Raw genomic sequence first — 27,347 nt, 5'->3', positions numbered from 1 at the left:
CGCCTGATGTCACCGCGTGTCATTTTACGTGTCGGTGGGGCACGCCGAACGGAAGGTTCTGGCCCAGATATTCCCAAAGTGGACAAAATACAAAGTTGCTTCTGATATGAATTTTATGTGCTCTCTTTCTATATATCAACTATTTACAAAATATTAAATCAATAGTAGCTTTCAAAAGGGAATTAGATATAAACTTGAACAGGAGAAACTGCAGGATTATAGTGAAAGAATAAGAGGAAAGGCACTAATTGAATAACCCTATTATAGTGCTGACACAGGCATGATGGGCAAAATGGCCTCCTTTTTTGATTGTATGATTCTGAAAGGTACTTGGGCACGCAGTTACACACACTATTACCATGAACAACTTTATGAGACATCCGCCCTTGTTACAGTCACTCCTGCTGAACCCATTCTATGTAGCCTATTATATATGAATAAGAGCTCAATACTTAGCTCTTAAACACGTCTGGTTCCACGGCCCTAATACTGCATCAACAATCTTTGAAGCATTTTACAGCCTTAATTCCCTCAGCAGGTCAGAGGATCAAACTTTCTTCAAATTTATCTTCATAACATACCTAGTGTAAATTCAAATAACATTATGTTCAGTGGTACAGTAACATGTTAATAATAAACTTTCTCATAACTTCTTTTCAATTTTCATCGAATACCAACACACTGCTATTTTTCAGTGGAACGTTGGGGAATCCGAAATAAACCTGAGGCTGCCAGCTATTATAACATGTTTCATTTCAACTATACACGTGGTACAATGCAATTCCATTTATACACTGAACATTTTAAGTCCCAATAAAATCTGCAATGGAAAAATAGAATGCTTACAGATCTGTTCCATAGCAACTTTGCTCAAACAAGTACAGCTGTCAGACATTTACAAATCCAATTATGTTATCATGACCACATTTTGTTTTAAAAAGGTATTCGGCAGTTTGCGATAATACATCAGCAATCCTATACTTAAGTATTTTTCCATTAGCACTCCACACCTGAGAATTGTTTGTCAAAGAGCGCTTTTTGACGAGAAAACTGACATTTGGTTCATATTTTGGGTGAGCAATAGAGCACCGCTATTCTTGGTCCCAAGGATGATGATATGTACTAATTTGAGAATGTTGCAAGTGGACTGTGCGGAGTGCTCACATTGCTCTCTAATTTGGGAAAGCAGAGATCTGTGCATGTAAGTTGAATTACATTCTCAGATCTCTGCTAACTGCCGATAAGACTTTTAAAATAGGAGGAGAGCCATGTAGCATGTTAACTTTATTCTAACATTATAAGTAAACCATGTATATTGAAGGCGATTCAGGAAACTGGCTGAAGTCTCAAAATTCACTTTTGAATCAGAGCTTTTTATACCCCAATCACTGCAAGGCAGGAGTTCAGCAAGACTACCTCTGTCATGTTGCCTCACATCAACAAATCGAAGTGACTTCACCCTAATGTTAAAACCTACCTGCACTTGCACGCAATGTGCTGTATTAAAGCCCATTTATACAGACTAAATGCCCATAAAATGGTTAATCTAACAACCTAGAAAATAACTCACATCAGCAGTTCTCGGGCACTGTTTTTTCCAAATCCTAACCTGTAACTGTTGCACATTAAGTGGAAGATTTTCCTGTAGACTTCCAGCCCAGACTACACATTTACTGTATAAAGACTGTTGAATCTGACAGCTTGAAAGCAGGCCTAACTGCTAGTGGGCCTGGTTTCCCATCTCTGTTGCTCTCACCAGGCTCGTGAAGTGCCTCACACAATGCAACAAAACACTATTAAATGTAAAAAAATTGCTCGTTAGTCTCTGCAGGCCTACTGCAGTAGCTTAATTTCATGTAACTGAATAGATCTCCTCTAATCTTAAACACTCTAAGTGATATTACCGTGGTGCATACGTCAATTCATTCTGATTCAGGAACAAAAGTAATTAGTGTCCTGAGAGAAGTAAAACTCACTAAAACTGGAAGTTACATTTCAAAACAAAACAAGCTGACCTGCAAAAGCAGCTGTCAAATATAAAGCCATGTCTTGGTACTGTATACTTTTTAAAGTGTGTACGATAAATGTGGAACATTAGCTCTGCAGAAACAGTGTCAAGACAATTCTTAGTGAATCACATGGTCACATCACCATCACTGACTCAAGGGGCAGAAACGTTTGGTACGGAGTAGCTAGCAAAACGGCAGGAGCATTCGAAAACCCAGATGGCTAATTGGCGGGCTTTGCTGAGGCTCTTTCACTGAGCCACAACTTTTAAAAAAAATAATTACTCTCGGGATGAGGGTGTCGCTGGCTAGGCCAATATTTATTGCTCATCCCTAATTGCCCTTGAGAAGGTGGCAGTGAGCTGCCTTCTTGAACTGCGGCAGTCCACATGGTGTAGATACACCCATAGTGCTGTTGGCGGGGCAAGTTCCAGGATTTTGCCCCAGTGACAGTGAAGGAACGGCGATATATTTCCAAGTCAGGATTGCGAGTGACTTGGAGGGGAACTTCCGAGGGTGGTGGCGTTCCACCACATTATCATCCCACCTCTGGGTTCTCCGACAAATCTAGGAGGGTCAGAGCATCTCTACTTAAAGCAGTTCTGCAGGACTCACAATATTAGTGGGAAGAAGGAAGCTGCTGCAGACTGGCTCCAGTTATACCCTTCATCAACTGTCTTTCTGGAATATAACATGATGCCAAGGACCAGGACATGGTGAAGTACAGCAAGGTGAGAGTGTCACACAACTCTCACCTGACAATCACCACTGTCTCACCCTCCAAACAGTATCACCATGCTCCTCTTATTGACACAGCTTGCATCACACATACTCTTTCCTCTCCAGCCTGCTCCTTAATTATCTACCTCAGCAGAGAGCACTCACACTCATCCTATTGCCCTCTCATTCTCATTCTTCACAGACATCCTGAGTGAGTGGGCAAAGATCTGGCAAATGGAGTATAATGTGGGCAAATGTGAAGTTATTCACTTTGGCAGGAAGAACAATAAAGCAGAGTATTACTTAAATGGAGAACGGCTGCATAATTCTGAGGTGCAGAGGGATCTAGGTGTTCTCATGTATGAGTCACAAAAAGATAGTATTCAGGTAGAGGAAGTAATTAAGGCCGCCAATGGAATGCTATCCTTTATTACGAGAGGGATTGAACATAAAAGTAAGGGTTATGCTTCAGTTATACAGGGTATTGATGAGGCCGCACCTCGAATACTGTGTGCAGTTTTGGTCTCCTTATTTAAGGAAGGATGTAAATGCAAAGGACATTTACTAGATTGATGTTTTGAGTCATTCGGACTAGAAATGTTAACTGTGTCCCTCTTCGCAGATGCTATCAGACCTGCTGAGTTTTTCCAGCTATTTTTGTTTTTGTTTCAGATTTCCAGCATCCACAGTATTTTGCTTTTACTAGACTGATAGCTGGAATGAGTGGATTGTCTTATGAGGAAAGGTTGGACAGACTGGGCTTGTTTACTTGGGCTCGTCACTCAACCTATCTATATCCATCTGCAACCTTCTCATGTCCTCTTCACAACATACTTTCCTGCCTGCCTTTTTGTCATCTGCAAATTTAGTTACCATGTCTTCACTCCCCTCATCTAAGTCATTGATGTAAATCACAAAAAGTTGAGGCCCCAATACAGACTCCACTCATCACACCCTGCCAATCAGGAAAAGGCCCATTTATGCACACACTCTGGAGTTTAGAAGACTGAGGGGTGATTTGATTGAAGTGTACAAGGTCCTGAACAGCCTTGACAAGGTGGGCGTTGAAAGGATGTTCCTCTTCTGGGCGTGTCCAGAACTAGGGGGCACTGTTTCAAAATTAGGGGTCACCCCTTTAGGGCAGAGATGAGGAGAAATTTTTTTCTCTCAGAGGGTTGTGCAACTTTGGAATTCTCTGCCTCAGAAGGCGATGGAAGCGGGTCATTAAATATTTTGAAGGCAGAGGTAGATAGATTCTTGTTCAGCAAGGGAATCAAAGGTTATGGAATCGAAACACAAGTCATGATCTTATTGAATGGTAGGGCAGGCTTGAGGGGCTGAATGGTCTATTCCTGTTCCTACTTCTTATGTTCTTATGAAATCTTGGCTTGGCAGGAAATTCACTGTAAATTCCCAGTTTCACTGCCTTGATTGCAATTAGGCCCTAATGGCATCATCAGGACTGTATAAAAATGGATTTTGGGTGGGTGTACTTGCTGCCAGCTCAGTTCAGTAGAGTAAAACCAGGAACTGTCAGCACCTGACATCTCCAGCACAGGTAAGTAACCTAGGCGATTTTATCTGCTCACCTTCTCAATGTCTGCCATGTGGGTAAAAATTGCCACCATTTCTTGCAGAATAACATTTGTTCAGTTTTTGACACTAGTTACAATTAAGTGTAACTAATTTTTAATACATACCTAATTTATACTTCATGATACTGGTAATAAAAGATATGCTTGAAGGCACGTCTCTTCTCCCTTGCAGTTACAGCTCTTAATAGGGATCTACTGAATAAGCAGCTAATAAGAGAACAGAGAAGTCACACCACAAATGTTCAGTTCAGGAGGAGGTCAATCAGCCAATTACATCTGTGCCAGCTTTTACCCACATCAATTTAAAATTAATTCCACTACCCCACTCTCTTCCCATTGCCTTGCATTCCGTCCTCTTTCAATTATTTTTTGCACTTTTCCCTGAAAGGATAGAGTGCTCTCTGTCACAACTGTTCCTTCGCATTTCATTCCCTAATAACTCTGCATAACGGGAATTCTTTCAACCTCTCTCCTCCATGACCTCTCAACACTGATTCTCGGACAGGAGATATAGTCTTTCTCTACTCACACTACTACAACAACCGCAACTTATATTTATATAGCATCTTTTAACATAATGAAATGCCCCAAAGCACTTCACAGAAGGGTTATCAAACAAAATATGTCACCCACCCGCATTAGGTCAGATGTCTAAAAGCTTGGTCAGAGATAGGTTTTAAGGAGCATCTTAAAGGAGGAAAGTGAGGTAGAGAGGCAGAGAGATGTAGGGAGGGTATTCCAGAGGTTAGGGCCTAGAGAACTGAAGGCACAGCCACTAATGGTGAAGCAATTAAAATCAGAGTTACTCAAGGGGCCATATTTAGAGGAGCACAGATATGTCAGAGAGTTGTGGGGCTCAAGCAGATTACAGAGGCTGGGAGGCGCGAGGCCCTGGAAGGGTTTGAAAACAAGCATGAGAATTTTAAAATCAATATGTTGCTTGAGTGAGAATAAATATAGGTCAGTGAGCGGTGAGGTGAAAGGTGAATGGGACTTGCTGTGAGGCAAGACATGAGCAGAGCTTTGAATGACCTCAAATTTATGGATGGTAGAATGTGGGACAGCAGCCAGGAGTGCATTGAAATAGTCGAGTCTCAGGGAACAAGGGTATGAATGAAGGATTCAGCAGCAGATGAGACAAAGCTGAGACAAAGGTGAAGTCGGGTGGTGCTATGGAGGTGGAAACAAGCCGTCTTATTGACAGCTTCAATATGTGGTCAGAAGCTCATTCCAGGGTCACATGTGACACCAAGGTTGTGAACAGACTCGGTTAATCTCAGAATGTTACCAGGGAGAGGGAGAGAAGTAGCTAGGGGAAAGGGGTTTCTACTGAGGAATGAAAACCATGGCTTTAGTCTTCCTAATATTTAACTGCGGAAAATTTCTCTTCATCCAGTACTGGATATTGGATAAGCAGTCTCAAAATTTAACAACAGTGATGGAGTTGAGGCAGATGGTGAGGTAGAGCTGGATTTCAACAGCGTACATGTGAAAACTAATGCTGTGCTTCGGGATGATGTCACTGACGGGCAGCATGTAGATGAGAAACAGGAGGGACCAAGGATAGATCCTTAAGGGACACTGATATTAATGGTGTGGGAACAGGAAGAGAAGCCACTGCAGGTAATTCTCTGGCTATGCTTAGATAGATAAGAATGGAACCAGATGAGAGCAGTTCCATCCAGCTAGACAACAATGGAGAGCCGTTGGAGGGTGATGTAGTCAACCGTGTCAAAGGCTGTAGGCAGGCTGAGAAGGACAAGGAGGGAAAGTTTACCTTTGTTAAAGCCACATAAGCTGTCATTTATGACTTTAAGAGCTGTTTCAGTACAGTGGCAGGGGCAGAAACCTGATTGGAGGCATTTAAACCTGGAGTTCCAGGAAAGATGGAACAAATTTCTGAGGCAACAGTGTGTTCGAGGGCTTTGGAGAGGGCAGGGAGGTTGGAGGTAGGATGGCAGTTTCTAGGGACAGTGGGATCAAGGGTTGTTTTATTAAGGAGATAGGTGATGATGGCATATCCAAAGGAGAGAAGGACAAGACCAAAAGAGTGAGAGAACCATTTACAATATCGGCTAATGTGGGGGCCAGGAGAGGAAGTTTAAATATTTTAAAAGATAATCTTAAAATTTAAAATTATCTTAATTAAGATCTCCTTTCAGCCTTGCTGTTCAATGAATTGCAGGTACTCAGCATGTCATTCATTCAAATTTTGCATTTGAGCAGGGAGTAGGATGGAGTCTATTCTTTGCTAATACACCAGCGGTCATGGCAATTCAAATCTAACTCAGTTGCAATATATCTAGAACTTGCGAATATATTTTTAATTTGAATTTTAACAAGGATATTTAACTGACAAGGATTTCTATTCTATTTGTCCAGGTACATTGTTTCAGGCTGTCAGAGTGATGAACATTCTGTTTAGCACACGGATGAGATGTTAGGGATTAATCAATTCAAATATAATTACTATTTCAGATGATTTCAGTACCAATAATGAAATGCCTTGTTTATTGTAAATGTTTGCAGAATAACAATGACTTGAGAATGTGCAATTAAACATAGTTATCTGCAACACGTACCCTAAATGTTAAATTTATCTATAATTAATCCTGGTAGCTTTGAACAGAATACAATGTTATTGAATTCAATAATACAATTTTGTATACAATAACCAATCAAAAACGCTAATTATATATGCACGCTCTGTAAAAGGCAAACTGTGAACAAGGCTCTGATGAAGGGTCTGAACCAAATTTTCTTTTCTGACATTGATGGACTTGGTATCTTTCCAGCATTTTCTACTTTTGCTTCTACATCCTTGTAAATGTAATGGTGGCAAAACACTGGTATGTTTAGTTATTGTTGTACACCTATATACACTCTGTACATAAACATTTTATTTATGTTCTGATGGTACAGTGTGTACCCATCCTGCAATGCAATTGTACATATACAGCCTTACTGCTTCCACATCCTAAAGAATTTACATTATATTTTATACATTTTAACTGTATAGTACTCGCTTTATTTTGTTTAAGATTGGGTGACTTCTGTTGTCAGAGGAGCTTTATCCTCCATTGACTCTGGTTGGCCAATCTTAACTGCAGCCGAGTGGGTATCATTGGCCACAAAATACTGCTGGAGTGCAGTGTTTGGTCGTCTTCCCTCTGGTGGTTCTTCTCCATTGGGAAAAATTTTGACTCTGCTTCTTGCTTCCCAGGGCAGAATTTAACAGTGACAGCGGTAGGCCCATCCACCAGCTGCAGAGGCAACACTGCTACAGCCATTTATGGGATCCCCGTTGGGATTAGATCTAATAAGGCAGTCTGTTGGCTGCCATCAGGGTCCCTGGCTTCTGCAGGGGGAGTTTCCTGCAGCAATTTTTCCTGAAGTCCAGATGTCCTGTCTCAGAGAACTTCCAGCCAATCAGAGGCCAGGGATTCTCCAATACCAGCAGCACCACTGGAAGCGGTGGCCACTGCTTGAATTGCATTAGGCTCAGGGATGAAGATTGTTGCTGGAGCCCCAGAGAGCACGTCAATGGGGGAATCACCATTGAGGTTGGGGTCTTTTTATATGGGTCCCTTATATGGGCCGCCGGTAGTCCCTATGTTCGGTTGTTCGGTACAGGGTCCCCATGAATGAGGGAAATCTCCCCCCTGCTCCCACCCCCTCACCAGGCATGTCTGCCAGGGTTTACCTGGCAGTCTGTCCAGATGGACATGGCCCCCGCCTGCTGCTGCTGGCTGAATACCAAAGGTGGAGTGATGAGGCCTTTAAGTGACCACTTAAGGACCTCGATTGGCCTCCAGGTAGGAAGGCAATTCTTGATTCTTCATGCTCCAGACTTAATTAGGGGAAGTCAACGGGCTCTCAATCCCCAGCATTCGCGCCCCTTTATACGGTTCCACCGCCTTCCAGCCCACTCAGTGGTGGGGTGGTGGGGAGCAGTAAATTCTGCTCCCAGTATCTGAATATGTTAAGTTCACCTCATGAGAATCCACACCTCACCAGCTTCCAATGCACTGTACCAGCATGTCAGCCAAGTGCGAACACAATTCTCTCTATTACCTACTGACACAAAAATGAACAGGTCTCAATCATGTTTATTTTACTTTTTGAACAAATTTCATTTGCGAGCTGACAGCCATCCATTCAGATATTTTTAGATACAACTCTGTGCAACTCTCAAATAAGTTCATAAATTGTTTCCTTCTCACCTTTTACAAATATGTTATTATTGGTAAGCTGACAATCTTATTCTGTCATTGTGGGTCAAGACTTCAGAAGATGAGGTTGCAGGATCACCTTCAATTACCAGGTACACCAGAGCTGAAATTTCACAAATTCTTTGAATTTTAAGATTTTAACATGCGCTGGGAGTATTTCTTTACCATCTCTGCTTGGGTAGTAAACTGGTGGAGCAAACTGCCTGCCTGTTACTGACCACACTGAATTCAGAAATCAGTGGAAATGAAATTTGAGTGGGTTCCTTAACAGGCAGATGATGCAGTCACCAGGTTACTGTCCAAAGTAAAAATGGACCAGATTGAGATCACCAGGGTTGTTCCTGAAAGACGAAGTGAAAGTTTTGAAGCCCCAGTTAAACGTTTATAATTAGCAAATTTTGCCTAATAGCCTGGAGCTGTTGAGTTCAAATTTTCACAAGTGTGCCATTTTAGAGACTTCACTTACCATCGATTGCAGATAGGAGAACCCGTGAATGGTCATATGCAATTACATTTGCATATCTATTCTTTGGTTTGTTGACTTCCATGTTTGAATGTTCCCATGTAAACTGCTGGCCAGGATCAATTGACTAGATTGAGGGAGAATAAAAGAGAAATTCATTATAGCAGGGACAACATTATTTCTGATGCTTACTATTCTTGATTATGGTAATCATCCTCATGGCTATTCGGAGCATTTTTACTTAACAGTACTTTTTGCCTCCAAGTTTCATTACACAGTCTTATATTTCTGTTTAAAAAAAGGACAGAAGGCTAAAAAGCAGTGTGAAGCCTTTCACAGTTCTGGATATTCAGGGACTCTCAGAAGAGCTCCAAGTTCTGATTATGCTGAATTGATGCGGAAGTGTTGCTTCTGCCTGCTTATACTGAATTGAACTTGCTTACCATGTGTGGATGTGCCACGTTGACTCTAAACAATCAACAGCTGGAATTTATTTCCAAGTGGTTTTTATTGAAGAGGCATGAATATTGCTATTTATAATGATTATTTTTGGGACTTTTTTGGCTGTCAGGTCATCTTTCCAACAGTTCTGTGCATGGCTATATCAGCAAACAAGTCAAAACTCTGTTGATTACTGAATTACAGCTGCAATATATACACTTACATACACATATATGACTGTTCAATACTTCCAGTGCTACAAGAAAGAACATATTTTCCCTGTATGTAAAAGTAAAGTTGAAAATATTTGGTCATTAAGAATATTGGGCTATTTAGTAATCTTAAACAGGGGAAAATATACCCAAATGTCATCACGCTTATTATATTTATTATTGGAAACGGAATTATATTGGTTAACAAAAACACAAGCCAAGCCTCAGATCCCACTCAGTGAAACAAGCAATTGGAAAGTAATGAAAACAACTTATACTTCTGGTGTTCTATCACTGTAAAGTAGTGGCTTGTCTCTTATATTACTCGTGTGACCTCGTAAAAATAATGTGAATTTATTTGGGACAGCAGCAACCTTAAATAACCTTCTTGTATCACTACAAATAATTACATGGAATTGAATCAGGCTGTAGCTAAAAGTCAACAGAAGGTCAACACCAGCTTTTTAAATCATTTACTTGTGACCAAACAGCCACAGAATGTGGTTCTTATTCGTGGCAGGTCCTTAAGTCTTCATTATGTACACAACTACATCTGAGTAAATCACAAATATGGCAACCCTCTTTATTAATTTTTCAGGGTCACTGGCATTATAGGGTGACCTTCTGCTGAAAGCAGTAATCTATTGTATAGGCACAAATCCAACTTTCCTATAATGAAAACACACGCAATGCAATTACTTGCTGCTGTAAAACCCTGGCCAATAGTTACAAACAAAACAATACAATGCAAAGTAAAGCACAATGTACAGCACTTATTCAAATCCTTCATCTTTATAGGGATAAAAAAGATATTAAATCCTATTTTCACACTCATTGACCACAAGTCCCTACAGAAGCTCCATCATTTATTCAGGCCATTGATGATCTCAAATATATTAATGGCATTGTGCGACTGCACTAAATAAATGTGTTCTGTTCTGATGGCTGAAGATCAAAAGGAAAATAATTAAGCCAGACCATAAATTCAGAGTAGCATAATTTTCTCTCCAGTAAAGGAAATTACAAAGAAATATGGGGACAAGACGACACTTTGGTAAATGCTATACATCTCTAGTCCACATTATCTTCCCAATGGTGCCTATTAAAATAAATCTCCAACTGCAATACGATAGCAGTGGACTCAAAGTCACAACTATGCCTAATAAAACCCAGAGTGAGTTGCCTGCAGCACTAATAATGAGCTACAGAATCCTTCTGTCACTTGATGAGATATTGTTTTCTATGACAGATGACACAAGGTCTCTCATTCCAGTGTTCTGTCACTTTACTTAGGGGAATTTTCACTCAACAACCTCAGTTTAATGAAAAACAAACACATCAACTCAATGCGTAAAACCTCATATCTTAACCATCAAAATCATGGTGTAGATGTTGTCAGTAATGACAGAAATGGCATAATTTCAAATGAGAGTGGGTCAAAAATATTCCCAATAGTTAGAGCACTGACATTGCACAGCTCAACTTCAAAGCTTCATCACTTGGTACAAGGCATGGAGGCAAATGTTAACCTACCATTCCAGTACATAGTCTAGCCCTCTGAACCCGTCATAAAAGACCAATGGATGCACAGAAATGTTTAATGGTATCCCTAACGTTAGCAACCTTGAGAAAATCTGAAACCCACTGAAGGTGCCAGTGGGCATCTGAAGTGCACCCCTAAGCCTCTGGACAAATGTGCCCTTGAATAATTGCCTCAGTTATTGTGAATGCAACAAACACCTTACAGAATACCTTAATGACTATTGATCATCATTAAGACAGAGAATATCAATGGAAGACAAGTGCCACAGCAGCATTTCCTCCCCATACAAAACTTGTATTGTTTGGATTAACCAAAACATTGTTTGAATTTCCAGCCATGATTTTTTTAAATTATCTTATGTAAAGCTTAGTGACTTACATGTTCTATTATTATTCCTATCTACATATGTAATGAGGTTTAACAAAATTAAAGATAGTCCTAAATGAATACTCAATATTGTGACATCTGCACATGATAATCATTCAAAAAGCCTATGACTGAATTACCAATGGTTGAATTGAAAGTGCTTATTATTTTTCTTATCGCTGTTTTCCCTTCCACACCATCTTCCTTCCTCAGGGTAAGCAGATAAATAGATTTTGTAGTCTACCTTAACATTTCATGACACTGTTGATCCACAGAGACTGGTAAGAGGCTTTTATCTGTGACTTCACGAAGTAATTATGTAAGTACATAAAAAAGGCTCCCCAATGATTCATTGAGTTTAGCCAGTGTGTAGCAGACATACAGACTGGAAAGATTGCAGGTACCATCCCCAGTCAGAGCGGTACAGGTGACTTCAATGACCTTAACTTAAGAAGGAGAAATCAAGCAATGTTTTATCCAGGGACTCATGTAGTAAGTGCATGCGTGCACATCTGATCCAGTTCAGCTTTGACTGACCAGTTCCTGGAGTCAAATAACCTACCACAAGTCACTGTAACTGGATAGATGAAGGTAAATTTACCCCAGAAAGGAATTTGTGCCTTCAGAACTGGGTAAGGCAGGATATGGAGAAGGGAATAAACAAGGGAATATTCCACAGCACAGGGCAAAACTCAGTAGTGCGCTCTAAGGTTGGAGCTAATATTTTTTAAAATATATAGTAGTGTATCTAAAAAATTACAAATTGATTAATATTTTGTGCATCGTATTATACCTTGTTACTCGTCATCCCTAGCAAAGAAGGTACGTGAATGACCTGGTACTGGTTTATACCAGTGCACATTGTAACAAACCAGGTGTATCAGAGCAACATAAATTGACTTAGCCTTTAGTTTTACCTCTGGCCATATTGCTGTGTATCTAGCTCCTCCTTAGTTCCTGCCAGGAATGCCCGAGATACGTATCTACAGCATGGACAATCATGATCCTGGCACTCCACACACAGTCCATTGGCACTACGCTGTTTTGAGGAAATGCATCACATCTACAATGCACTTTATATAATTCATGTTGCCCTTTCACCCGAGTAATGCATTCTTCCATTCATTTAAGTGTGTAACCTATGAGGACCTGTTACAGGTCAGATGCCCAGTGAAATGTGATACTATATAATGTAGACAAAGAATGTCCCAAGTTAATGATTGACAAGTTACCTCATCACGGCTGAACTACAGTGAGGACACTAGCATTGAAATAAGGCTTATGAGGATGGCTAGAGGTTTCTGCCCATGATTTCTATGTAGTGGCAAAGCTGGACAGTATATGTGGAAGGGGTAATTCTCCAACTTTCTGCTCATTTGGGGAGCCTCAGCTTCCAACAACATATACTAGAAAAGTATGGTGGACACTGTGTATGATGTTCTCATTTTGCTCAGCCAGCTGATGAAGTTTTAAATCAGATAGTGAACTAGGAATATTTTCTGTGTAGCTGTTGTGTTATTATCACAGTAGAGAGCAGTAAGGTGTTTATTTATTTATTTTTAGAATCCAAAACCCAGTATTCTCTAAAACCACAAGGTTCAAGGTTTAAATTAAAAGAATTTTACTACACAAAAATCAAAGAACATTTATCTCCCAGGCAGCTTGGACACATGATCAGTTCCTGGGAGCAGGGTGCTTTACAAGAAATCTTTCACAGAAATCTTGATGTTAAAGGGGCCATCATTGCAACATAAAACATAGTTTTCTCTCCCCAAAAGCATATGGGCCATCACAGTTGGCTGTAGTTAAGATTGGGCTCAGTTATGACAGCCCCTCCTGGTTGAATAACAACTGTTTGAGCTCATAAATAAAGTTGGCCATTTATAAATATATCCTAGCTCATGAGTAAATTTAGAAATCCTTGCAGATGAAAATACACAATTAGATTTTCTCTCTTATAAACATGTTGCATTTTTGCAATTTTAAAAAAAAGGCATGTTTATTCCAGGAGGAAATGAATAAACAGTTCTCCACTGGGTTGCGCAGACAACTTGCAAGGTACCCAAATATTGGCAAAAACACTAAGTCAATTTATCTATCTCTCCCATATTTATTTAATTTCACATTAAAAGTTTAACATGTTGGTGGATTGGGCAGACAAGTGCCAGAATAAGGTTCAATGCAGAGAAGTGTGAGGTGACTCATTTTGACAGGAAAAACATGGTGAGACAGTATAACATAAAGGGAGAAACTGTAGAGGTGGTGCAGGAACAGAGGGACCTTGGTGTGTGTGTAAATATATATAAAATATGTGTACATACATACATATAAATCATTGAAGATGGCAGGGCAAGTTGGGATAGCAGTTAATAAAGCATATACTATCTTAGGCTTTATTAATAGGGGCATGGAGTACAAGAGTAAGGAGGACATGTTGAACTTGCATAAGACACTAGTTAGGCCTCATGTGGAGGACTGCATCCAGTTCTGGCCGCCATGCTTGAGGAAGGATGTGAAGGCATTGGAGAGAGTACAGAGGAGATTCACAAGAATGATTCCAACTGTGGCTATGAGGATAGATTGGAGAGGTTGGACTGTGTTTTTTGAAGAAAAGAAGGCTGAGGTGAGACTTGATGGTGACGTTCAAGATCCTGAGGGGTACGGACAGGGTAAATAGTGAGAAATATTGCCAAAAGGAGTAAAGTGATGTGAGGAAAATTGTTTCACCCAGAGGGTGGTTGGCGTCTGGAAAGGACTTCCTGAAAGGGTAGTGGAGGCAGGTTCAATTGAGGTATTCAAATGGGAATTGGGTTGCTATCTGAAAAAAGAGGATATGTGAGGCTACAGAGCTAAGGCAGGGAGTGGGACTAGGTAGAATGCTCTTTCAGAGAGCCAGTGCAGACTTGGGGGGCTGAATGGCCTTCTGCCCTGTAAAGATTCTGTGATCTTTAGCTTTTCTTATTATGTTAAAATTACATTTAAAATCCTTCACTCATCTGATTATTTTTGTTTCTTCTGGATCTCTTTCTCCAATTTGAAACTGGGAACAAATTTAGGAAAAGGGGATTTTACTCTTGGAAGGGTTTTTCTTGGGTCCAGACTTGAATGGTTGAATCATAAATGTGATGAGATTATTTTTGCAAGCCAAAGCCAGATAATGCTTTGTCAAAACGTAAACTCAAGCACAGCAAAGGAGAATTAACAGCTTTGCCCTGAATTCCATGGATAATTCTTCAAGATTCCACTTATTTTAACAGTCCAATTAGAGAAACTGAAATCAATCACTATTATCTCCCATTATTTAGCCAATTGAGTATTGTAATGGAATCCATGGTTTGCAGAGTCTGGGAGGGTGACTGGGCGGCAGTGAAGGCCCTGTTCCCAGTTTCAGCAATGTTGATGGCTTTGCAAAGCATGCCTTTGGGAGCAGTGTTTTGGCCATGGAGGCCTCCAATGGATTTCAGCAACTGGGTGAAGAGTTTGATTTTTCCTCCAAGTTTCACTGGATTTCAGGCATTCTGTGACACATGGGCTGATTGACTCCTGAGCTGTGTGGATCAGCTTCTGCAGTGCCACAGCTCTTGGGCTACACTAGGGCTGCAGCTGGGTGACAGAACTAGAGGACTCACTGATGTCATAAGGCCTGCGAAACACAATCACGTGACCCGGGGTGCAGTGTGAAAAGGGGCCCATATGACCAGGTTTGTGAGGAACAAGGCTCAGAAGAGTAAGTAGTACAGTGCAAAAAGAGAAACACAAAGGCTGGACCCAGCAGCGGTTTCAGTTACTTTAAAGGAACCGATTGACCACAACAGGCCATGCAGTGCACAGTGTTGTCGCTGGTGGTTCGGATAAAAGTAACAGTGATGGATCCATACCATCAAGGCCGCCATGAGCAGAGCTGAAATGGATTTGCAGAAGTGTGCCATTTTGTTGAAGGTTGCCCCTGTGGAAGTCAGGTTGCGGAGGAGTTGCTGTCAGATGGGAATCAGTGGCTAAATCCTTGAAGAAAAGGAACTGGAATTTCATGTATGGAAGATCAGAACTTTGAAGCTGAAATTGGTGCCTTTTAGGCTGAGTGGATTGCCTGATAATTCTGTGAGATTAAACTTTATTGTATCTGCTACTTAATGTATAAATTATAATTTATATTTACAATGATTTGTCTGTTAATTGACGTTGATTTTGGTATAATTGTTAAAGCAACAGTTATAAAAATAGAGGTGTTAATCTTGTCCATTGTTTTTTCATTGCAGTCATTTGGTAAATTTGATTGGTTGATCACCACAGGAATTGTAACAGTATCCAATTTACAACTTCCTCCTTTATTCCAGGAACTTTTCTATTAGACACAGGTCTGTTGTGGAGCCCTAATCCTGTCTTCCAAAAATTCATGTATATAGCAAGGTAGCTTTCATCTTGGGTGGCAGCTAAAACCCATTGTACACCCTATCCAATTTTCCTTTCCAGTGAAGCTAACATAGAAAAACCCAATCTGTTCAATGTTTCCCATTGGGGAGTTTGGTTAAAATTGTCCCCACTGAATCTAACCAAGACTCACGCTTATTCTTTTCTCCCATTTTTAAATTGAAGAACAAACGATAAGTGACGAGGACAAGATTGTAAACTGCCTGCTTTCTTCTTTTATTTATTGTACTCTTTTAATGCAAAACACACTTACTGCATGTTGACTGACAAAATTGAACCACTTAAGAAATTATATTCCCCAGAAGTTAGCCCTCAAACATTCATAGCTTATTTCAATTCAAAACTGAGGACAGTTCATAAATCATGAAGATAAATGCCTTCTGTGATTAGTATAGTGCATTTGTAACAATTTGGCACTTATTCAGGTATGGCTTTAATTTCCTGACAGGATTGAACAATTTGACTATAATTAATTGTAAGTAAAGCCAAGTAAATAACACAATGTCAAATTTTGCGAAAACAGAAATGAGGCAAAGTTCATCCACATAGCAGAAGAGAGTGACGGCATACGAACAAACAATTAGGAGCAGGGGTAGGCCATTCAGCCTTTGAGTCTGTACCGCCATTCAATAAGATCATGGCTGATCTGATTGTAAACTTAACTCCACATTCCTGCCTATCCCCAATAACCTTTCACACCCTTGATTATCAAGAATTAATCTACCTCAAAAATATTGAAAGGCTGCTCCACTGCCTTTGGAGGAAGAAAGGTCCAAAGACTCTCAATGCTTTGAGAGAGGAAGAAAAATCTCAACTCTGTCCTAAATGGAGAACCCCTTATTTTTAAACTTTGGCCCCTAGTACGAGATTCTCCCACAAGAGGCACCATCCTCTTCACATCAACCCTGTCAAGATCCCTCCGGATCTTAATATGTTTCAACCAAGGCACCTTTTACTCTTCTAAAGTCCAGCGTATACAAGCTTAGCCTGTATAAGCAAGAGCACTGCAATTTATTGAGAGTTTTGGTGGGAAAGTGAGGATGGTGGAATCTTTCTGTGTCCTGGCTATGCCCTTATACCGAAATCTAAGGCACATTCAAGTGTGCATTGATCAACACAATGAGGAAAGGAAGTTCATTAGAAAAGGAGTACTGTCACTGTGAACATTAACGTTAATTCCTATAATTAAAAAAGTAGCAAGAACAAGTCCATGGAATTATAGACCAATTAGCTTAATGTCGGTGGTAGGTAAGGTAATGAAATATTTGCTTGAAGATGTGATAAACATCCAGAAACAAAATTCAATAAACAGTAATTAGCACGGATGTCAAAACAGAAGGTCATGTATGATTAACTCTTTGAATTGATTGATGAAGCAACATAAAGGGTAGATAAGAGTAAATGAGTAGATGCAATATATATTTGAATTTCATTAGGCCTTATAGGATATCACATAAGAGACTCACGACTAAAGTCCAAACATGCAGAGTTAGGGAAACGCTGCAGTAAGGGTAGCAAACTAGCTACAAAGCAGCAAACAGACAGCAGAAGTTCAAGGTATTGGCCTCGAGTTTTGGGCTGGTTTATTCTGCAGAGTTTGCCTGAAATTGGTTAAGGCAGCACAAAAGATCAAGGAATTTCAAGCGCAAATTCAATCTGGGTCAAGGTTCCTCAATCTTTCATGCTAGTTTAAAAAGCATTGTGCTAGAAGCTGGTATTGCCCACTATCTGGCTCCATGTCACCAGGTTGAAATAATCACCAGGGCGAGGTTCCACTAATTGTGCCCATAATTGGGCCTTTGAAGACGCTCTTAAAATCGAACATTTCTTTTAGACTTAATGACACTACTAGGCAGATATTAAAAGCTTTTTAAGGATTTTCTTTTAAATTTACCAACAAACTGACTACTGCACACCTACGTAGGTATTGAAGTGATTTCCAATTATTTCAAATCAGGTGACTGATGGAGTAAACATTGATTAAAAATGATTAATTTGTTGATAAATACATTTTGAGCAGCATTAATAAAATGACTTTTTAAAATGCTTTGCAATGCACTGGTTCGTGATAGAGTTTATGTTCATCAATAAAAAATGAGTGAGCAGAAACTTAAGCAAAGTAAACACTTCTGAAAACTAAAATGATTTTGAGTGCAATTTGCCCCTGGTCACTGATTGCATTAAAAGCTGGAACTCTTGGCCTATTCAGACAGTAGTACTGGGTGGTGTGTGCCAGTGATGCTCCACCAGGATCGGTACTGGGACCAGTTGTTCACTAGTTGCATAAATGATTTGGACACGGGAATTATAAACACAATTTCAAATTTAGCAGGCGACACCAAATTGGGAAGTGTAGTTAATACAGAAGAGGAGTGCAACAAAATAAAGGAATAAATTTGAACAAAGGGTATGTAACTGGCAAGTAAACTTCAGTATGAATAAGTGTGAGGTGGTACAAATTGGTAGGAAGAATAAGCAGGACATGAACGTCTTGTAAAATGAGGGTCTAATTAGGTTGATGAGCAGATGAATCTGGAGGTACAGATACGGAACGCACTAAAAGCAGCAATACATGTTAAGCATGCTATGAAAATGCAAACAAAACACTTTGGCTGAGATTTTCCAGTCCCGTTTGCAGCAGGAAACATCATGGGTACGATGGGAAATTTGGAGAAGCAGCCAAAAGTCCATTGACTTCCGGCAAGAATTTCCGGGGCAGGGCCAGAAAATCCCAGCCGAAGGCTCATTTCTAGAGAAATAGAACTCGAAAGCAGGGATGTTTGGTGGAAATTATTGACATAGATCAGCTTGCGGTTGTGGGGGTGGGATGGGGGTAGCAGCATGTCTGCTTGTTACAGAGGTGAGCTTTCCTGTGGCTCTTTGATTCAGCCGTGCCATTAGCATCCCGCTTCCGGCATTCCCAACCAAACACAAAGTGCAAGCATGATGATGCCCTGCACCTGTTCAATGGAAGAGTTTCTAGTTAAGGGCACCCTGGCAGGGGTCAGAGTGGCTGAATTCTACATTCCTGAGGCTTCAGCAACCACAGAAATAGAAAGATGATGTGGAAAGGCTGCACTGTTCCCCCACCTCCCTAGCTCTGACTCGTTGCTGGATGTCCTGCTACAGGATCTGTGGGACTGAATTGAATTGCTGTTCCTGCAGACAGGAAGAAGAGGCCAGTCCCTCAAACCAAGCAGCTTGGAAGTGCTCCAAGGAAATGAGCAGCAGCAGCAGCATTGTCCCTCAAACCTAGATACAGGGCCCCAAAAGGTTGAATTACCTCAGAAAAAGCGAGTGGCATCCTGTTTTCAGGAGGCAAGTCCCACACTCTTGAGCTTCCCAGCATTCTCCTGCATAGCACTCCTCAGCCCAACACATCTGGCAGCTCCATTGTCTCTCCAGGCACCTCCTTGCATCCCCATCCAAGTAGCCAACTGCAATACTTTCCCTCATCTTAGTGCCATATCACTCTTTTGCCTCTCAGTCTGCAAGTGCTGTCATTTCATCCTCTCCACACAATACATTTCTACCACTCCTAATATTCTGCTCTCTCCATGCAGCAGAGAGCACATGGAATCACAGAATTCTTATAGCACAAAAGGGGGCTTTCAGCTGCGAGAGAGACAAGGAAGCAGGGAAGACCTTCTAATGATAGCTACATTAGCAGCCACTGGCCATGCATGTTCATCTGGCCACTGTGAAGGAGGGCTTATTCCAGCAGGCTGCAGATGTCAGCAATGTCCTGTCATGAGCCTCATAAGGCACTGGTGCTCAGACATGATAAGAGAGTTATAACCCTCCTCCACCTGTAAGGACCTGTGTTGGGGGTATTATCTTCTTCTAGCTGGATCTCTGTGTCTATCCCCTCTGTCCTGTTGAGCAGCCTGTGGCTGCAAAGACGACAGCTCCTGCTGCTATTAATGTTGGTGTTGCTGCTCCTGATGTAGGTGGTGTACCTCCTACTCCTCACCAGAGATCCAAGGTAGAGCTGCAAAAATTGTTCCTATACCACAGTGAAGGCTGACAGCAGGGACTTGCAGCTGAAGGCGAGTGAAGTCCAAGGCAGACTTCCAAAAGGTTGGGAATCACTTGTGAAGCAATTAAATCTGGCTACCAGAACAAATACTGTGAGCACAAGCATTTCACATAGGTTGGTCAGTAGCTATGCAATTTCACTGTTTAAAGACTTTCCAGCCTGTCAGTTTCATTGATCAATGACCCCTTGCTGTTCCAGCTTTGTTGATCCTGGCAAGCTTGATACAGCTTGGGAACCTGTACACCGGCTGGTAAACAGTTAACTAATTCATTAAATTTTTTAATTGCTTGCCCAAATCTCCACAGGGCTGTCCCACTTGCCTCCAAATGCACCCCAGTAAAACTCAGATTTCTGACTCCCCAGATTCTGCAGGGATTTAATCCCTCCTCCTGCCACTGCACCCACCCCTCCTCGGCAGTTAAAATTCTGTCCGTTATGTTAAATTTGTGTGAAACCATTGGTTAGATGAACACTTGGAATACTGTGAATAGTTCTGGCCATCATATTATAGAAAAGGGCTTAGAAGGCAGTGGACAAGGTGAACAGGCAAATTTATTAGAATGATGCCAGAACTTCCCTCCCAGGAAAAACTGAAAAGGCCGGCACTCTTTCTTTAGGAAAGAGAAAACTGAGAGAGTGAGCTGATAGTGGTCTTTAAGATTGTGAAAGAGTTTGATAATGACCACTGTTGGGGAAGTCCAGAACCACAGGTCATTAATTTAAGTCAGTAATAAACTCAATATGGAATTCAAGTCGCTTGAATGTGGAACTTTTTACCACAAGGAGTAGCTGGAGTGACTAGCATAGATTCATTTAAGAGGAAGCTAGATAAATATACGAGAGGAAAAGAAATAGAAGGATATATTGATTGACTTAGGTGAAGAAGAGTGAGAGGAGATTCGTGTGAAATACTGGCATGGATCTGTTCAGCCAAGACTTGTTTCCGAGCTGTATATTCCAACCAACTGTGCAAAGCTCAGATTCAAGCTGAATTGAGCTTAATCGCAACTGTCACAGCTTTGCAGGTTCCTTACTCAGGTTCCAAAATATTCATCTGTGCATGTTTTAGGAAAAGTCTTGTTTGTTTGACATTTTGAAAAATATTTCTTGTGTCAGAGAAGAAGTTGTGCTAACACAAATTTTCTTGAGAGTTCGAACAACTTTTACTCCTCCGCTGGAGCAGTTAAGGGGCTGTTAGCTGAACAAAGGTTAATTCCTTTCTGACAAGGAGAATGAAAAATTGTAGGCCAAATCAGCCCAGGTGCTCCTCAAGCATTCCATTGTAGGCAGCTATAAAGTGTTGGCATTGAAAGGCAAGGTGACAGGTTGTCCGCCCAGTTTTTGGACGGGGAAAGCAGCATGCTGTCAGTACAGATGAGTGGTTGAAGTTGCAAAAAGATACTGTTTGCCCAGATCAGACCCGTCCTCCAGTAAATGGCCAACAGCAATGGCTGGCTGTGTAACTCCCTTTGGTTGATGCCTCCAATAATACCATCTCCATTAATTGTTTAAGCAGAACATTATTAAAATTTGACTGAAATTGAGAGGCCTAAAGAAAATAATGTTGATATCAATCTGAGTTCTTCGTTATTATTTGAATTGTTGAAAGGAATGCAGATGGTCGGACTCCATTTTAATTCTACCACTGGCATAAGCCTGAAAGCACATTGTGCAACATCCTCCCCCTGCCACTGCCACCATTTTCCTTTGGAAGTCTGGCAAAAAGAATGACGGTTGTTGGGGGGGGGTGGTGGTCAGGATCTGAAATAATACCAAGCCCACTTTTAGGTAAGCAAATTAAAAATATTAAATACTGCGCTATTACATTATAATGCCAAAATTAATTGAGATGTAACCGCAAAGTAGTGGCCTTGTGCAGTAATACCAAACTGAGCCTTGAGACTAAACATGTTGGAAACACTGGCCTGAATTTTTGCCATTATGGAGAGCCTTTCTGACGTGGCAAAGATGGCAGGAGTGGCCAAAAATCCCAAGCCCCACACCGAAAGTGGCACTTCTTATTTTCGTAGAGGTGGGAACGGTGGTGGGCTGGGGTTCGTGCACGTGCAGTTTAAGGAGGCAGCTGGCCATTTAAATCATCAGCTGCCTTCACACAATTCTGGCTTTTGCATCCCTGTAGTGTGAAATTCAGAGTGTGCAGATTAGACCAGGTAAGAGCTGGTCTGAACTTTGTGGATTTGTTTGGATAGCTAGGGTACTCCTTTGGAGAGGGAGGTACCCTTTTGGATCTGGTCCCGGGGCACCTTTATGAGAGGTCAGGTGCCCTTTGCAATTGTTAAAATTAGGCATAGATGTGCATAAAAAGTGCATAAACTGATTATTGAAAAGCTCATTGAAACTTTTAGCATACCTGTCAAAATCAAATATCAAAACTGTCAGCAGAGCCTGTCAAAGAGGCCTGTCAGAACTGTCAAGAAGCACCTGTCAAGATTATCAAGGGCCCTGTCAGAATGGTCAAGACTGTTAAGGCTGTCAAGTGGACCTGTCAGAACAGTCAAGAGGATCTGGCAAGATCAACTGTCAAGAGGATCTGGTAAGATCAACTGTCAAAGGGAACTATCAAGCCTTCAAGATATTTAAAAGTCCTGCCCTTTAAATTTTTGGAAAAAATGTCTGGAGTATAAAAAATACCATTGCTTGCCATGGGTACAGAGGCATAGGTTGGCATGGAGGATATGGAGCTGGGTATAGGGCAAGAGGTGGCAATGGATTGGGCATGGGGAGTGTATGTGTTTGCGGGGGGTGGGAGGGGGAGGTGGACAGGAGGAGTGAAGGCTGGAGAGATGTTTGTTGTTTTCTTGTTTTTTTAAAATTTTGACAAATTGCCGGAGCACAGAGGCAGGCCTTGCGGCCAGCACGCCTCTGCACCCGGCAACTTCAGCACTGGTTCAGGGTTGGGGGGAGGCCAAGATCCCGTTTCATCCCATCCCGGCCATGGAATGAACAACTTCCATGCCACTCTTTCCAGGTCAGGTTTCCTAGAGCTGGGAAATGTCCTGACTTGGTGCTCCTGTCCTAAGAGTCAAAATCCAGGCCACTCGGTTAGCCAGCAGCATCCGTGAAGTAAGGACAGGAGAGCTAACGTTTCAAAGTGATGATCCTTCTGCATCTCTATCAGTACTATTGTTTCCATTTTCTGTGGTGACCCTTTACACATGCTCCTTGACTTTTGGGTCTTGACTTTTTATTGTCTAACTTCTCTCACTATTGTCTCATTTTGTCACACTGTTACCATTCTCCATTTAATCACCTTCTGTCTTCCACTGAATCACAGATCTTTTTTTTTTGTTCTCTCCACTCTCCTTTTGCTGGCTCATTTCTCCTTATGAGTTGTTCATTTGTACCATTCCCCAGTAACGATAACCCTACGTTCATCTCCTTACAAATGCTGCCCGATTTACTGAGTGGATCGAGCATTTCCTGTCCATACTTTATACTTCCATGTTTGCAGCATTTTGCTTTTTGAACCTGGAGACTGGGGTTTGTGCTTCAAGATAAAACAAAGGCTGAAAACGCTGGGAATTTTAAATAAAAACAGAAAACGTCACCAATACACAGCAGCCTGGTATCTGTTAACCTATTCTCTTTATAGATGCTGACTGTACACCTCTAGCATGTTGTGGATTTAAGCTTCAGGGGTGCAAGTGTTCTTTCATTCAGCATCACATCACACACATACATTATCACCTATTATTCAACATTCTTTCAATAGTATCTATTTCCAATTTACGATTTTCTAATCTCCATTTTTAAACATAGTTTACTTCTTAGATGCTTTGCTTCAATAAACTTAGGCCTGCTTAAAAACCTTATTTGCAGGGAGAGATGGGACTGAAACTCCCAATTTAAATGGAAAATAATTCCATGCCTGTAAAAGGAATTATGGATTATATAAAAAGAACAAACAATAAAAGATTAATAATTAAGCAACTGTTTCTTCAAAAAAAATCAAGGCGTTATCTTCTTTCTTTGGTCTGGCTGCGTTTTGTCATGTTTTAAAGCAAACATGAAAAATATCGTTAACGTTTCTGGTCCGTATGACTCTTTTGAAGAAGAGTCACATGGACTCAAAATGTTAACTCTTTTTCTCTCCACAGATGCTATTAAACCTGCTGAGTTTTTCCAGCATTTTCTGTTTTTGTTTCAGATTTCCAGCAACCACAGTATTTTGCTTTTATGACAAATATTGTACATGGTAACAGAAGAAAGCATTTACCTCATACTCTTGTGAGAACTTCAAGTTGTCATTGGCTTTCAGCCGCTCAATGTGATCAGCAAGCTCAGAGATAGGGATTGGTGGATGATTGGCCATGCCTGACAAATTGGACAAGAATAAAATGTGTGTTACATCAGCAGTGTTTAATGACAAAGCAGCACAACACAAGTCTGAAAAGCAATTGTTAGAAGAGCTTGACGTGTAAACTAGTAACCATGTTTGATGTGGAGAGAAAAAAAAAGCAGGCAGACAGTTTGATTACTCAAAGCAGGGCATGCTCAGAAGTGAGGAGCTCTCAAGGCAATTAACAGTCACCGAGCATGCTCTGAAAAGCTCACATTCCTAAAGTGAAAAGGATAATAAAGTTTGGGCAGCATGTTGCTGAGGTTAGCTGGGCTGAGAAGATGGAAGGTTAGCCCTGACACTGACTGCTGCTTTGAGTAATGACAGCGTTGCCACTTCAAACTTTTCTCCCTGCAATGTACGAAATGCTATCTGTATTGAGTTAGAATGAGAGCTGCGGAATGTGAACTACACGACAAGCAGCCAGAAGCCTGAAAGGAAAGAACAGTGTTCAGAAGGAAGAAGAAGTGAACTAATGTCAGGGGGAACTAACTTGTCGAATGGAGGTTACCATGGTAACTGGAGACACCTGAACCTGTAAAGAAAATGGGGGTGTATAAATAAAGTTTCTGCCCTTCCACCAAAGAAAAATGTGCTGGAAAATTTCACATAAAATACTGGGAAAATAAAACAAATTGGTAGAGATGCTATCCAAAAATGTCTCTTTAAAAAAAATTGAATAAATCATTTCATTGCAAATATTCTCAAAAAGGGAAAAAATATAAATTTCATCTCCCTCTAGGTTTGATAATAAAATTTACTCACACATCAGACATTTACATTCACTTTAGTTTTAATGAGGGACTGAATGCAAATAGCATGCACCAGCGTTATGGAGCAAGTACAGAACACATAAAGACTACAACATGATTAGAACTTCAAAAATATTTCCACTGGTCGCAGATTGCAGGAAAGGTGGGCTGGGTGAAGAGAGCAAATATTACCATTTGATTTACTTTGCTCAGTGTGACATGAATAAGTTACTTATGTCTGTGTGATGATCCCAGGGTCAAAATCTCCTGCCCAAAGCAAATCCCTTGATTGTTCCTACAATCTATTGCAGGTGTAAGCATGTTTCTTCAAGAGAAACAAGATTTTGAAGCTCGCCTATACCTGGATAGCTTTTTCTTATGATTGTAAACATTCCTTAAAAACTCTCCACTGCCTTTCATTAATTTTTAGGGAAATTTAACTTGTTTCTGCACGTATCAAGAAAAGGCTAGAAAGCATTTCACAGGCTTTATGTCAACATCTAGCAGGTGGCGAGGAATAATAATTGAGTGACTGCTGGAGCTTCAAGGACTACACACAGACATGATGATGTGTATGTGCATAGAAGGCTAACAAAAGGACTGCAGAACTCATCAAAAAATCACAATGATGTTGTTCTTTGATTGAGTGCTCAAATATTGAAACAGAAACATAAGATATTTAGACCTTTTGGAGCTGTTCGTGCGACAATGTTATTATCGTATAAATATCGAGAAGCAGTGTAGCTAGGGAGGGAGGACACAGAGCCAATCAAGGAGGCATAGGGGACTGAGTTATTGGCCAAGGATGTAAAAGGGAAAGGCAGTTCAAAATGATAAATACAGGTTAGTAATAGCTGCACAGGTCAGTCACAACTCCATAAATTACCTAGGACATAGAACAACATCAGTCGTGGAAGGCGTTTAAATGAATGATGCCCTCATCTACTGGACTATGCTACTGTAGTTTCTATATGTGCATTAGATTCTGCTCCTTTTTCACATGTTTCCCCCAGCCCAAGTTGTTTTAACCACATGTCCATGTCTTAGGTTCAACGCAATGTGCCACTTTTGAGTTTTGACATCAAATCGCAGAAATATGTCCTCCTAACTATAAACCAATTGTTTTGGGAACAGGAGGAAGTCATTCGGAAAAATAAATTTTCTGAAGGAAATCAATATTTATATTTCAGTGCTTCTATCAAAAAAAAAATCCTCAATTCCTGTTAGGCTGGGAATTTGAGGTCTCATGAAGGTCATTTCAAACAAGCTGATTAGTGGTTAGTTCATTGAGCCTGACACCAGCCATGCATCAGAAACAATCGAGGGTCACAGTGCAAAATGCCAGGCCTGCAAAAGAGAATAATTATTCCTTTACTTTTTATTGAAAGACATTTGCAGTTTCAATTTACAAGGTGTTGCCAGGTAGATTTTCTTTTTGGGAGAAGGGAGGGATAGGCTTTCTGCCTACATCAAAATGACAAATATAAATAAACAGAGCATTTTCCACTTGAAGCAGCAGTGTTAGGCAGTGCCTGGTCAGATATAGTAGAGCCAGATAGAGAGTACAGCTTTTTGCAGAACTTAATGTTGGCCTTGAAATTATAATATAAGAAAATTAGAATAAGAATGCTTCTTCTATTTGCATTAAATTGTTTTCCCACTATTTTAATGGACGTGTTAACCCATATATAATAAATAGATTGATACCTCTATAAAAATGGCAGAGGAAGGAACTTTACACACCATATTAAGCATCTGTATGCTAATCTTTTGCATATCCTAATTTCAAGGTTGATAGCTTGAATTTTCCAATCAGCATTGTTTTGATGCTGAAATACCCATGGGAAAATACTAGCGATAGAATAGGACTGATTGGAAAATGTAGGCAAATGTGTCTTAACACCAATCTCAGAAAAGCACCCTAGTATACCAAAGTAACTTTGTCATATTTTTCCTCATACTACATTTTATTGGCAATTAATGCTGTTTTAAGTCTTGGCTTATTCTGTAAACTTGCACACGTTCCAGTAAGTTGGCTGACAGTCAAATGTTTTAAGAGCAACAATAGACATTCATGCCATCAGTTATCACCCTGACCTGGAACTATATCGCCATTCCTTCACTGTCACTGGGTCAAAATCCTGGCACTCCCTTCCTAAAAGTACTGTGGATGTACCTACCACACGGTCT

General features: G+C 40.7%; 1 protein-coding gene across 12 annotated transcripts in view; it reads right to left on the bottom strand.

Annotated features, from left to right (window-relative positions):
- The window catches only part of LOC121276898 (receptor-type tyrosine-protein phosphatase delta), a 612,167-nt gene that overhangs the window by 65,706 nt on the left and 519,114 nt on the right, over window positions 1-27,347 (bottom strand). For 7 of the 12 annotated variants that reach the window (XM_041185518.1, XM_041185519.1, XM_041185522.1 and 4 more), the window contains 3 exons: window positions 24,899-24,940; window positions 24,283-24,380; window positions 9,020-9,143 (listed from right to left, as the gene is read on the bottom strand). In XM_041185518.1, coding sequence (XP_041041452.1) covers window positions 9,020-9,143; window positions 24,283-24,380; window positions 24,899-24,940 — 264 coding nt within the window. The remainder of the gene's footprint in view (window positions 1-9,019; window positions 9,144-24,282; window positions 24,381-24,898; window positions 24,941-27,347) is intronic. The other 5 variants (XM_041185525.1, XM_041185526.1, XM_041185528.1 and 2 more) reach the window with 1 other exon arrangement.

Source organism: Carcharodon carcharias, chromosome 4 (genome assembly GCF_017639515.1).
Source record: "Carcharodon carcharias isolate sCarCar2 chromosome 4, sCarCar2.pri, whole genome shotgun sequence".
Classification (NCBI taxonomy): Eukaryota; Metazoa; Chordata; class Chondrichthyes; order Lamniformes; family Lamnidae; genus Carcharodon; species Carcharodon carcharias.
This window is presented reverse-complemented; position numbering and strand designations above follow the sequence as displayed.